The sequence below is a fragment of the Pecten maximus genome, chromosome 10, assembly GCF_902652985.1.
Source record: "Pecten maximus chromosome 10, xPecMax1.1, whole genome shotgun sequence".
Classification (NCBI taxonomy): domain Eukaryota; kingdom Metazoa; phylum Mollusca; class Bivalvia; order Pectinida; family Pectinidae; genus Pecten; species Pecten maximus.
In genome coordinates, this window is record NC_047024.1 from 18,439,984 (window position 1) to 18,454,829 (window position 14,846).

Genomic DNA, 14,846 nt, shown 5'->3' on the forward strand with positions numbered 1-14,846 from the left:
TTTAACGCAAACATAGTTAAACTGTATCAGAAAGTGGCAGTAAAGGTGTTGAACAGTTGAAAAATATGAGTAATGATATCTTGGACGGTTGAACAATATGAGTAAATATGTCTTGGACGGTGGAACAATATGAGTAAATTTGTCTTGGATGGTTGAACAATCTGAGTAAATATGCCATAAACGGTTTAAGAATCTGAGAAAAAAAAACTTTGGACGGTTGAACAATATGAGTGAATAAATTGTATGCCTTGGACGGTTGAACAATCTGGGTAAGTACATTGTATGCCTTGGACGGATGAACAATCTGGGTAAGTACATTGTATACCTTGGACGGATGAACAATCTGGGTAAGAACATTGTATGCCTTGGACGGTTGAACAATCTGGGTAAGTACATTGTATGCCTTGGACGGTTGAACAATCTGGGTAAGTACATTGTATGCCTTGGACGGTTGAACAATCTGGGTAAGTACATTGTATGCCTTGGACGGATGAACAATCTGGGTAAGTACATTGTATGCCTTGGACGGATGAACAATCTGGGTAAGTACATTGTATGCCTTGGACGGTTGAACAATCTGGGTAAGTACATTGTATGACTTGGACGGTTGAACAATCTGAGTAAATACATTGTATGACTTGGACGGTTGAACAATCTGGGTAAGTACATTGTATGACTTGGACGGTTGAAGTTGGAAATATCAGTAAGGACCTAGGCTCGGGTCGAAGGTTATTTGATAACACATAGGCCTATAGACAAAGTACACTTTTAAATCAATATTCAATGTGTAGGTTATATATTTGTTTAAAGAAATGGACATCTAGAGAGATGTTATAGTTAAACGGTTCAAAAGATCACAGTTCAGTAGACAACTTCCGTATTTCGGTTCAGCGCTGAATAAATAAAGGTCGTAATTATTTGGTGACAAAAACTGTTTATTTGTGTCATATCTCGATCGATACACGCCTCTGACTCCGTACTACGTAGTGGTGCAATTACAATGATATGTACAACTGTATTCTTAAGGATTGTTTAACATGGCGTCTTCGGCTTCGATTTTCTCGTAGCAGACGACATTGTGCTCAATACAGTAACTGTTCAAGTATACTTATAAACACAAATTAAACACTCCTCGGAATTTATGTTTATTTAGTATAATTTGGTAATTGGCAGCTACGAATGAAACTGTATTCAACATGGGGACCTGTTCAGAAAAAAAAAACTTTGCGTTTTAAAAGGCTACATACAACTTCAACATCTTAGCGGTATATGCATGATCACGGACTGCCTGGTATAAATAATATGGGCGGACATTCCGTAGAGTACACACATTTAAAGTGTTTGTTTTATTTTATGATTCTAGTATATAAGACTGTCAGAATTTATCGTGCCGAGCAACAAAAAACAAGTGGAAGGTTAGCACTTGAAAGTTAGTGAAAATGGAGACCGAAATCGTTACTGGACATTATATAATGAAGTAAAGGTACAGATTGTTTAACGGGGACTGAGATATTTGTATATAAAGATATAAAATACATATTTTACAATAAGTTCATATTTTACAATAAGTACATATTTTACAATAAGTACATATTTACAATAAGTAATATTTTACAATAAGTAAACCTAAGGTGCGACAGTTATGGCCATTGATATACCTAATATAAGCGACAGTTTTTTTTTCCTTTTAGTATCTTTTTACACAACACCTTATGAAGAGTACTAGTAGAAAATGTATAAATCATTTCTATATATTACTAATGTGTTTTGATTACATAATTCAGTTTTGTGTAAATATTCTACTTCTGATCGAGTGTGCATAAGATATGAAATACGCCGAACTGAACCGAAACAACCGACAACAAAAATGATAAACGAACTGAAGCCAACGAATCATGAGCCGTGATACCCTTACACCTAATGCAACGTGTTTCCCACACCTTTTTGGCCGAGTGGTTAAGGTGTCCCGACACTTAATCACTAGCCCTCCACCTCTGGGTTGCGAGTTCGAACCCTACGTGGGGCAGTTGCCAGGTACTGACCGTAGGTCGGTAGGTTTTTCTCCGGGTACTCCGGCTTTCCTACACCTCCAAAACCTTGCACATCCTTAAATGACACTGACTGTTAATATGACGTGAAACAAAAACAAACGAACAAAAACCTTCTTATAAAAAGAAAATTCGAACCCGGGACCATGTGATCATAAAACAGGAAGTTTATCATCTGACTTCATAAACACATCAATGTAATTTAACATTTTCTAAATGTTAATTACACACAGAACTTTGAAATTAGTTGTAATTATTTTTAAGCTACAAATACAAGTACAATATATATATTTATATTCATTACATTTTTTTTAATTAACTCTATAAAAAAAAGCATGATGCACTGATCAGTACGAACGAATAAGACCAGGCTGCGTTCATTATTCCTGATCATTCTGAGTTAATTTGAAATAAGTATTAAAGTTACTCAACTAAGCATTAGTAATGAAAATATGTATGTCATAACATTTCTTTCCGTTTTTTTCTGACCAAGATGACATTTTTAATAGCATACTCAAAACAGGTCAACAAAAACACAGAAATAAAAGCATGTTTATGATTAAGACTTTCCAAACATGGCATATAAAACAGGTCAACAAAGCGTTTGAATTGAGGCGGAAATTAAACAGAAAAAAAAGATGTTTATGATTAAGACTTTTCAAACATGGCCGCCATAAAGGTTTCGTTGTGCATATGACCAATTAATTGTCGATATTCTTTAAAAATAATAATCTCATACAGGACTCACATAGATTGTCTCGCTATTGAAATCATGCTGCATTTAACACAGTTGGAATTTTGAAATATATGTAACGAGTTTTATTATTTATTTTTGATATATATTATGCATTTAATAATTAATTCGTTTTGCTGCTTCGATAAGACAATGTTTAGCGAGGCGAAATAACCACATGGGCCTTACACACGGTCAAATGTAATTGTTCCGCAACAGCTTGTCATCTTTTTACAATTTAATTGCTGAAAATTCTTTCAAAAATATGAACTACTCTTATATAGACAATCATTACTATTTCATCATAATCGTTCATGCACAGCAGTGGTTTCAACAACACTTCAATATATATCGGGTATAGACCGTATTCACAAGTAATACATGAATACTAACAAGCAATACATGTTTATAATGTGTGTGTATATACATATAAAGATATATTTAGTTTAAACTTCATTCATTATTTGTTAATATATTTTTTTAAAGAGAACCAAATTAAAGTTAAATTTCACACGCACCAACGATCTTCAAAGTGCAGTATAGAGCTACAGTGGAACTTCGTTAACTCGAAGTCGACGGGACCACGAAAAAAACTTCGAGTTATCCGAGTGTTCGAATTAAGCGAGTTATCGTTTTTGGTGAAAAGTTTGGTCAATATTTGTCAACATTATATAATCATTATAACTTCGCTCTGTCGCTGATCAGTTTAGTGTGAAGACTGGTCAATACATGTAAATATATATGTAATGTTTCGTTATGTCACTTGTAATTTGGTGTAATTTTGCCGATATACAGTCACGATAAAGTTTCTTTCACTTAGTCACTTCAATAACGATCTGATGTGCAAGTCATGTTTGCAAAAGGTAAACGATAAAACGGAATTCGACAAAATAACAAGTTATTAATGTCAAAACAAATAACCGTTTAAGTTTAACACAGATTGCATACAAAACGTAACAGAACCATTACCTTTTATTGGACATATATAAAATACTGTTTGATCGGCCTACTTACTTTTTATTGATAACCACGCCATTTCCATGTGTATTAGCACCGGAAGTTGGGCTGCGCATGTGCGTATAAAATGTTACTGTAACTGAGTTGGCGTTTTATCCGATTTAATAGACAGCACTGACCGTTACAGTTGTACTCTGAACACCTCGGCAGTAATTACGCTATTGTTTCAGCAGTTTAAAGATTTAATAGGCGCCGGTGACTGTGTCATTTCTACACCTGTAAAAACATCAGTCGGGTAGATCTACCGGTGTGTCAGAGATTAGTTCCGCTTGAGCGAACGGGTAGATGAGTTGTTGACTATCGTGTGTACTGATATCGGCGACCGCCTTGGGGAAATTACCTGATGTAAGTAAAGCAGTACTTTTTATCACCAAGACTTGTTGTTATAAGATTCAACCGACAATTTCTTTTATGAATTTATGAAACACTTATAATAGCATGTAGGTTAGTAGTGCCGATATGTTCAGTATTACAAACGGAATTTAGCTCTTAAAAAATGTCGGCGTTTGCCACCGATCGACGAAAATTATACTTCGAGTTATTCGAACATTTCAAGTAGGATTTTTTTTGTTGGGACCAAATTTTTACTTCGTATTATCCGAGTTTTTCGAGTTATCCGAATTCGAATTTTCCGAGTTTTTTTTACTAAGATAAAGAGAGAATTCGGCCGGGACCGGCGAGGTACTTCGAGTTAAGCGGGGTATTCGAGTTATCCGAGTTCGAGTTAACGAAGTTCCACTGTATTTAATCTTCACCAAAGAGGCGCTTTGATGATTGGTGATTTGGCACTGTGACGTAGCACTGGGATCTAGCACTGGGACGTAGCACTGGGACGTAGCACTTTGACGTAGTACTGTGACGTAGCACGTTGACGTAATAATGTGACGTAGTACTGTGACGTAGTAATATACAAATCTATGACATTAAAGTATGTATGTCCCTTTAGACAGAGAGAGTAAATGTATATATACTTGTTAATGGACTGTAACGATGTAGACGAAAAGTTGTAATCCGAAGGACAGCAAGAGCAGAGATATTCCGAACAGATTGACAAGTCGAATTCCATAGCTGGTGTCCTTATCCTGACAGCAATCACAGAAACATCCGAATGTTTTCAGAATAAAATTACACCATGTGACGGGAGAACACTTGCAATTTTTACAGCTCAGCGTGCAACAGCACATTGGGAAGGGGATTTCACACGTGCAGAAGAAATCGCGGGGCTTGACTTCACAGCAGTAGTCATTATTGCGACAACAACAGCATCGCCACCATTGGTTGCAACAGCCAGCATTGCCAGTCAAGTGATCGTAACTCACAGAGAGCCGGAAGATGGCGCTCGCGCATGCGCTGATGCTAGCCAACAATGCAAAGAGGTTGATGTCAACTTTACTAGAGTGGCACTTACAATGGAACAAAAGCACTATCATGATGATAGCCTGGGGTACCTCCTCAAAGAAAATGGCCAGGAATATTTCACTCTGGCCCGAAAGGATCCGAAAGAACTTCTTCCCTCGAACAATAATGATCGTTTCCATGGTGAGGTTGATGCACTGAATGATTCCAATAAGAGACCCTATCAACATAAACACTGTCAGAGATGTCCATATGTTAACCGTGTCTGAACAAATGGATGCCTTGACCTCAGCAGCGCTGATGTTCAAATGGTCTAGGACGTCATGGTTCACTTTGCACGCCCCGCCGTTTTCCAAAGTGTCCTTCTGTACAAATGGAGACGGTCCTGAGGCACCTATCACCCAGTCATTAGCCAGGTCCCAAAATATAAGTAAACAGGTAAAGAGTCGCAACAAGATGGCAAATCCGCTATAATGCCTGTCTTTATTCATCTCATCATCTATATACTTATCTCGGTGACGATATTGATCTCTGCCCGTTTTATTTGCCCATCCAGACCCGCCGTTCTCCATTCCCCCGTTGCGATAGATATAGTTGTTTTCGTCATACTTTTCCTTGGTCCTTGTGGGGCCATAATCAGAACCGAACACGTAACCTCGCTGACCGGTCGCAAATGATCCATCGCTTCTTCTGTCTGGATCCCGGTACTTTGACTGAAACCCTAAATTGTCGTATGTAAATCTCGGCTGCTCTTCTGACCCACGAGAGGACAGAGACGGACGCCGGGGTGCACCGCCCATGTAGCGCCCTTGGAAACTATCTTGGTACGACGGGTTCCCACCAGGGACTCTGGAAACCCCCATGTGGTCACCTCCTTTATATGGCAATGGTCGAACTGGTCGCTGAATCCCATCGGGCGGGAAAAACGTTCCACGATCTTCCGGGACGAATCCCCCCTTATTGCCGTTAAATCCGGTTTCCCGGAATCCCAACGGACTACGTCTAGTAGGAGACAATGGTCCCCGGTCCCAGGTCGGAGACGTGGTGTCCCTAGGGGGAGTCCAATAGTCACGTGCTTTTGTAGATGTATAACGCCTATCTCCTGGCGAATCTCGGTACTCACCGTAACGTTTATAGTCGGCAGGCGGTTCCATTTTCGGTAAGTGAATTTCGCGTTAAACTTTGAGTTTGTGTTAGAATTACACAATGCCAACAGCCGCAAATTCCGTTATGAATTTCACAGTTATTGATTAAACAGTCCAAATCAGCCCACAGATTCCGATGAATATGACCTTAGAACATCTGTACGGGCTCACTTAAGATTATATCCGTCGTACAAAACGAATTCTGTATATATGTATACAAAACACCTCCGAACCTTGGCATGTCAATCTTTGGAAATAACTGTTACAGAATTTCTCTTCCTGGTACGTGTAAATAGCGTAGCTGTCTGTACGTGTTGTGTAATAGTGTATACGTGTGGCTACCAAGGACTACCCGTCCTGGTATATGTGTACAGATAGCACACTATCCTGTAAAACACTGATAACAGGTGACAATAGCATGGTTTAGATTTCTGTCGCTTCGTATTCTAAACATGCCCTTCGTCACTTTTGTATAGGTGTTCAATAATTAGTAGACACAGCTTGAACGCTCTGAATTAAAGGCTCGATTCATTTACCGTTGGGACATAATAATTGTTTTTAATCATTGTCTGGGCTCGCGACAGACATTTAAGTGTATACGTCTGTCTTTGTTAAGTTGTATGCGTGTGCACCGCTTAAGTGCTTGTAAATCATTTGGGAAGTAATTTCAAAATACCTGAATGCCGACTCACAGCGTATAAAAAAAATTGTCGCAGAGTAATAAATATTCGATTTAGGTAGATATACAGTGTGTGGGGCTTGTCAGTTACACATGTATTGATCAGTGCACATTTCCCTCATATGTGAGTCCCGCTGACAGGGATCCTATTTATAATCAATAACTCAACCTGATGGAGTCGTCGGTATCTGGGTAGGTGATCACGGTTACTCAATTGTTTAGTATCTTATGCAGTTTGATATGTTGGTTATGCAAATATACTACAACGCCGACAGTCTATATACACTGCAAGTCACCAAAATGCAAGAATTTGTACCCCCGGTATCAAAACTATATAATTAACACCAACATTGAAAAAAATGACAATAGAGTCCTAACAATGATAGTTTTAAAGACGTAAATCCATAAACCCACAAGATTCACCTGTCGTGTTGACCTTTGATTCACAGACGAGTCAATATTCAAGAAGGGAAAACAGGTATATATCGTATGTGTAATATACAACAGTTTAAAATAACGAGAAAGACTTTTTTATATTGACGAATCCGTCGTGAGGGCTAATAAAGAGATTTTTAAAATAGTGGTTTATGTCGGCAAGTACAGGTAAAATCTAAACTAAGGGCTAGTTCGAATCCCGGAGAGCTTACAAAAAGTGAATATGTTCTGTTAGTGTGTTGTTTATGATTTTTTTATTGTGTCTTTATTTATTGATTTTTTTTTATTATTTTTTTTTTACAATTTATTCCTCTATCTTATTTTTCCTTCCTTCTTTTCTTCCAATTTAACATTTCATTTAAGCCGTCATCCTCGCTGCCAAATTGAATTACTCGAGTAGGACACGGACAGCGTTTAACGTGACACTCTAACAACCAAGAATATTCAAATTTTTAAATCAAAATAATCAAAATATGTAAGCATGATTTATAACCTGAAATAATTAATGCTATTTTTAACCTATATATAAATGAACGCACATATCTATAGTTCAACAGCTGGGTCTGGGTTTTTTTATCATTATTCTATCTGTTTGTATAGGCACATTGAGTGTGTGACATGACCATACACAGTAAGCTTAATCTAATATTTATTCATTACGATTTTTTTAAAGACACGTCACTGTTCACTGTTGTCTTTCTAAATATCGTGTATGTTATCACACCGTATGTTGCTCCACCGTATGTTCTCTATGCACACACATGTATATACCTAAACACAAATGGTTCGCCTGTTTGGGGTATCCCATTAAAATGTCCATTGATGTTTTAAACATTTTTTCCAAGGCTGCCCAGATTGTGAATGGGCCGACAAAGGAACAAATACTGGAGGATTTGTATGGCTTTATTGAGAAAATCCCGTGGATTAGAGTTTTTATATGACTTAAAGCCAGGATATACTGGTTAAAAAACACATAATGATTCTAAACAGCATACAGGAAATTTAAGTTCAGCAAGACTCCTGACAAGTGACTATTGAATATAGTTATATTGGCATTGTAAATATTACATTCTTTATACATAAAGATATAATATTATTCTTAATTGTAACAGTTGTTGGTGGAAGTGACACGTGCGATACATGTTCATGGACTCTAGGTCTTAGTCGGCTAATAACTGTCTATGATGTGTATATACATGTATATGCTGAAATTGTTGTATTTGTATATATATGTGTGTAATTATATTGTGTGTGTAAGGTGTGCGAGGTGTTTCTTTCGTGAGCGAGTTACTTCCCTTTACCGTTGTGTGATGAGTTATTCTGTGTTATTTATTTATTTATTTACTTAATTTATTTATTTATTTATCTATTTGTTTATTTCATTTATTTTCAAATATGTCTTAAGTTATATTGCCTCATTGTTTCTTCCATTCTGGTCATTTCATAGAAACAATTTATGTATAGGCTTTGCCGGTTATGCTATCCAATTGACTGATAACAACGTTGTCCATTAAATTTGACGAAATGAAATGAACAGAGGTCAGAGTGGGGATAACTCAATTTTGTGTAAAGTTATTGAATAAAACGTTTAATTAAAGGCTAATTACAGCTAATAAGTATATAATTAAATATTTCTGTAAAGTCTTGTCACATTTAGTTTCTGTAGTTATTTCAGATTGAGTTGAAAACTGGTAAATGGCACACTAAATTTTCGGGTTATTTTTTCGTGCTTTTTTGTCAGTTAGTTTTTCCCTTTGTCGTTGAACTCTTTTGTTATTTATCAAATTCCCTTTTCCCAAGAGCATTCTATAACTGACAGAGAGATATGTAAGGATTGTAATGTATAAAAGGTACACTTAAGCATTGAACGGCGCGCTTCATGTTGAATTTGCCTCTGTCCAGTTGGAATTCATATTGACTATGAATGCCAACTGAAAGCCGTTCAATGCTTATATTTACCATCTGCGATTTTTTATTTTTTTTTTTTTTTAAATTTTCAAATTCAAATTTCAGTTGGCAGTTCATAAGCTGGTGAACTCGCAACTGAATTGGCAGGGTTATATAGTGGCAGTGCCATACAATGGTAAATACAAGCTGCTAACACCTTTCAATGCTAACTGGGAGTTAAAGTAAAGTTAAATATGAATATGAAGTAAACTGCATCAACCTCCAACTAGCCATGCTTAATCAGTGTCATCAAAATGCTTAGTCTGCGGATGACCATGGCGTGCTAGGACACATCCCCGTCGTGCATTTAACAGGTACAATGAATTAAAATCGAACCCATCGGTACCATTTCGATAATTTGATTTACGAAAGAACAACCATTGGCGTTAAGCATTCCGGTTTTCTCCATTCGGGTGTTTGGACCGTCCGACCCAACCTGTGTGTCTGATGTAAGTTGATATCCGCCAAAATAAAACTATTAAAGATAATATTTGTGGACTCCTAGCTACCTCACACATTTCTGTTTTTTTTTTTAATTTTCGTCAAAATAGTAATTATTTCAACGTTTACACCTGTCACCTAACAGTAGGATAAATATAATGTTCATTCAAGATGTGAGAGTATACGGTATTATGGTGTGAGAGCATGCAGTCTTGTAGTGTGAAAACATGCAACATTCTTGTGTAAGATCATGAAGTCTTGTTGTGGAGAACATGCTTTATTCTTGTGTGAGAATATACAGAATTATGTGAGAATATGCAGTATTGTAGTGTGAGAACATGCAGTATTGTTGCCATCGTCGGAGACCCACGGTTGATTGCACTACGCTACGCTGTACTTATCACCGGGTGTATCATCGCGACGTATTGATGTGAGAACGCGACGTATTGATGTGAGAACGCGACCTATTGATGTGAGAACACGACGTATTGATGTGAGAACGCGACGTGATGATGTGAGAACACGACGTATTGATGTGAGAACACGACGTATTGATGTGAGAACGCGACGTATTGATGTGAGAACGCGACGTATTGATGTGAGAACGCGACGTATTGATGTGAGAACACGTGATGATGTGAGAACGCGACGTATTGATGTGAGAACACGACGTATTGGTGTGAGAACGCGACGTATTGATGTGAGAAAGCGACCTATTGATGTGAGAACGCGACTTATTGATGTGAGAACGCGATCTATTGATGTGAGAACGCGACCTATTGATGTGAGAACACGACGTATTGATGTGAGAACGCGACGTATTGATGTGAGAACGCGACGTATTGATGTGAGAACATGCAAAATTGCTTTGTGAGAACATGAAGTATTATTATGTAACACAAAGTATTCAAGTGTGTGAATTTATCATGTTATTGTGTGAGAACATGCAATAGTATTCATTGAGAACATACAGAATAAATGTGTGGGAATATACAATATCTGTGTGAGGACGTGCAGAATTATTCTGTCAGAATATTCATTACTATGCTGTGAGAACATGCACTATTATTGTTTGAGAATATGCCATATGCTTGTTTAAGTACATGCATTTATTGTGTGAGAACGTGTAGAATAATTATGTGAGAATATTCAGTTTGATCGTGTGAGAAAATGTAGTAATGTAGTGTGAGAAAATGCGCTATTTCTGAACAAGCATAATTGTTGTGTGAGAAAACGAATTATTTATGTATGAGAACATGCAGAATTGTTGTGTGATAACATTAAGTATTCTTGTGTGAGGACGTGTAGAATTCTTCTGTCAGAATATTCAGTATAATGCTGTGAGAACATACAATATTTTTTTGTGTGAGAATATGCCATATGGTGTATTGAGGTGTGAGAAAGCAAAGCATTCATTTGTGAGAACATGCAATCTAATTGTGTGAGAACATGCATTATTATCGTGTGTGAATCTTCAGAACTTTTTGTGAGAACAATAGATATTGTATGAGAACATGAAGTATTCTTGTATGAGAACATGAAGTATCATTGAATGAGAACATGTACATGTAGCTACATTTTGTGAGAACATGCAATATTATTGTTGGAGAATATACAGTATTATGATGTGAGAACATGCAGTGTTATTGTAGAAGAGCATGCAGTATTTCTGTGCGCACACATGCAGTATCGTTATATGAGTATGACATTAATATCATCTGTTTTCACTCCCTTTTCCAACCACTCTTCAGAGAGCATATATATATGTTATCAAGGTCATACTAATGGTGTCATTTACCCGTGCGAGTTCAAGGTACAGTATATGATTATCTAACCTCAATATGGTGTTACGAAAATAAAGTTATCATGCTGTGTAACATCAAAGTGAACATTATCATCACGTCATTTAACAGTGATAAAAGATAATTTCTGTTTATAAATACTTGATGCAACATGAACAATCCCGCATGCACGTCACAAAATTGCTTGGAGACGAGAAAATAGTGGTGTTGTCCACAAGTAAAAGTAGTTTATTATGTATCATATAGTGTGAATATTCACACTAAACTTGATAATGAGGCAAATGACACCTTGACTATGTTTCTACCCACTCCCATGGCTCATATTCAGCGTGAATTAAATACCAAACATAAAGTTCGTGTAACAACTTAAAAATAAGATATCGACATTGGTTTTCCAAAGCTGGACTTAAAGCCATTCTTAAGTGGGTTTGAAAATCCTCCGTCGATAGATTCAAACTATAGTATCCTATTAGAATGTGATAATATATAACCCTTTCAAAGAAAATTAGCACTGACAAGGTAGCTTTCTCGTGGAGCAAAAGAAAATCGAGAAAGAATTTATCATATTTCCTTATGATACAAATGTCTTGGGATATGACTAAATTTAATTTGATTTTTATATTAATGCCATTTTAGATTTTATCAGCTCACATCTATGTATCATGAAGAGTGATGTCACCATAAACTCATCATTTCATACCAAGCATGTGTGCTATAGTCTGCTGATTAGACCATTCAAATTTTCATATCGACAGTTTTAAAAATTCCAAAATGTAAGCAAGATAATATCAATATCTGAAACGGAAGAGCGATTTCCAACATTTCTACACAAGATCATTGTCAATGCGATCTTCCAACATCGTTGAACTGAAGACCCAAACTTTGAATAAGATTCAAATTTTGAATTCATTATCACTGATTGATATTCATTAAGAATTCCTGAAACTCCTCTCAAAGAAGCATAAATCCTAGCGAGGGACGCCCAAAAAGATGCTTAATATCATATCGAAAGGCGATGAACGTCTTTGATGCCAAATGAACAAAATAGTAAACAAATGCAATTATGTTTGGGCGATGGCCACCGTTAATACATGTCTTTTCAAACCGTATCTGCCTATCAACACAAATTAGAGCAAAATGATAAAATGCAGAGAGACCTTGACCGACAAATATGGACATTAGAGGTATCTTGTTAAACCAGTCAGGAACTAATTGTTGTAGCCATGCACGAAAAAGAGTCCTCCCTATTCAATGGCAAACTTTGTTTTTCTTTGGGTCTCAATTTAAGGATGACCTTGAATATATATCTTTATGTTATAAATATTAAACAGGAGTGTCAGCTCCACCGCGACGTGTTAAAAATAAATAAGAATATATTCAGGTTAATCCTCATGATTCTATTAACTATACATAATCCACTTGATTGTGAACTCTTTTCAGCCAATCAAAAGCGACGTTACAAACGGTGATATATTTTTTTAAGTTATGGTCTGATAACATATGTTTTTAAGTAAATGAAAATGTTTGTTACAAGTAAGATTAAGCCATGGTCAGAGATGAGACAGAGTCTCAAGTGACCTATTCGAATCCACTTTTGTCCGTCGTCGTGCGTCGTGCGTCGTCCGTCCGTAAACAATTTACATTTTCAACTTCTTCTCCAAAACCCCTAAACCCTGACGGGCGGGGCTAAAAAGGGTAAAATTGACTAAAACTTCAAAAATCTTCTTCTTTACTCTCAGAAATGGTGGAATCAAACACTCTTCATAGATGGAAGGGTCTTAATGTGCTTTACCCAAATTGTGAATTTCATGACCCTGGGGTCTCAGATTTGCCCCTGGGGAGGGGGTAAATTTTGGCCCTGACTGACCCCCAGGGGCTAATGGGCGGGGCTAAAAATGGTCAAATTGACTAAAACTTCTAAAATCTTCTTCTTTTATCTCAGATATGATGGAATCAAACATTCTTCATAGATGGAAGGGTCTTAATGTGCTTTACCAAAATTGTGAGTTTCCACTGAAATTTCAAAGATCTTCACCTCAAGACCCAAATAAGATAGAATCAAATACTCTTCATAGGTGGAAGGGTCGTATGGTGCTTTACAAATGTAATGGACTTCATGACCCTGGGGTCACAAGTTTGCCCCTGGGGAGGGGGTAGATTTTACTATTTTTTATATAGGGAAATTACATTTTTGACTATTATTTGTTTGATTTCTATCGGAATTCATTCTAACTTTGTTAACATTATCAGAATTGGATGTTATACACCTGTTGGCCCTGACTGACCCCTAGGGGCTGATGGGTGGGCTGAAAAAGGGTCAATTAAATTAACTGAAATATTTCAAATCTCAGGTGACCTTTAAGGCCCATGGGCCTCTTGTTTTTATCGCGCCACAACTTGTGTGTATTTACAGCGTAACTATAACGAGGTAATCCCCACACAAACAGATATTTTAAATCCTGAAACATGGTCCAGGGCGTATATATTGCTCCATTGTTTTTTAATAATTTGATGCATGAGAAATCTTCATGAAGGATCCGATCTGGAAATACCAGTCAAAGTTGATGAATCATTTTATGTCAATAATCCATTTTCTAATAACATGTTATCACAAGCTACTAGTGTATATGTTTATAAAAACATTAAAAAGTCTGTCACTAGAACAGGATTTAATATTGTGATGCACCGTTTTCACCAGAGGTAGAGTTTATTCTCGTTCTGATTTGATTAAGCATGCAAGAGTCTTATACCTTATTAAAAAAATGTTAATCTAAGAGTTGTCTGTTATGATATGGAATGTTTGAATCACAATCGTTACCCTTTGTTCCCCAAAACAACAGTTGTCACTTTGGTGTTACCAACATTAAGGTTTAACCAGAGCAAAGCGTTATCGAAAGTGAAACTTGAACGGGTGCTTTTCAGAAAACAGCGACATGATCATAATTAATTTATCAACGGATTTGTAAACGGATTTCTATTTCAAATTCTTATCGTGTGTTGTATCGCAAATGCTATTACTTAAAGACGGGTGCACGTGGTGGCTTGGTAGCCATGGAACATTCGGAATTTGATAAAAACAAACAAAACAAAGGTTTACCGGCATACCTTCACACAAATATGGGCATGCGAGATTTTTTCGTTTAACCAATCAGAAACTCGTGTTTGTTACCATGCACTACAAGGTGAATTTGTAATGTATTTAGATATATTAGTATCCAAACCCTAACTCGAGCATTAGACGCA

General features: G+C 36.8%; 1 protein-coding gene across 1 annotated transcript; it reads right to left on the reverse strand.

Moving 5' to 3' along the window:
- Positions 1-4,542: 4,542 nt before the first annotated feature.
- Positions 4,543-6,657, reverse strand: LOC117336060. Its single transcript, XM_033896411.1, has one exon. It carries the CDS (start codon positions 6,306-6,308, stop codon positions 4,773-4,775), a length of 1,536 nt encoding a protein of 511 aa, XP_033752302.1. The 5' UTR covers positions 6,309-6,657; the 3' UTR covers positions 4,543-4,772.
- Between the last annotated feature and the right edge of the window lie 8,189 nt (positions 6,658-14,846).

Coding starts and splice junctions, on each gene's coding strand:
- LOC117336060 (XM_033896411.1), bottom strand. CDS start 6,308: ATGGAACCGCCTGCCGACTATAAACGTTACGGTGAGTACCGAGATTCG.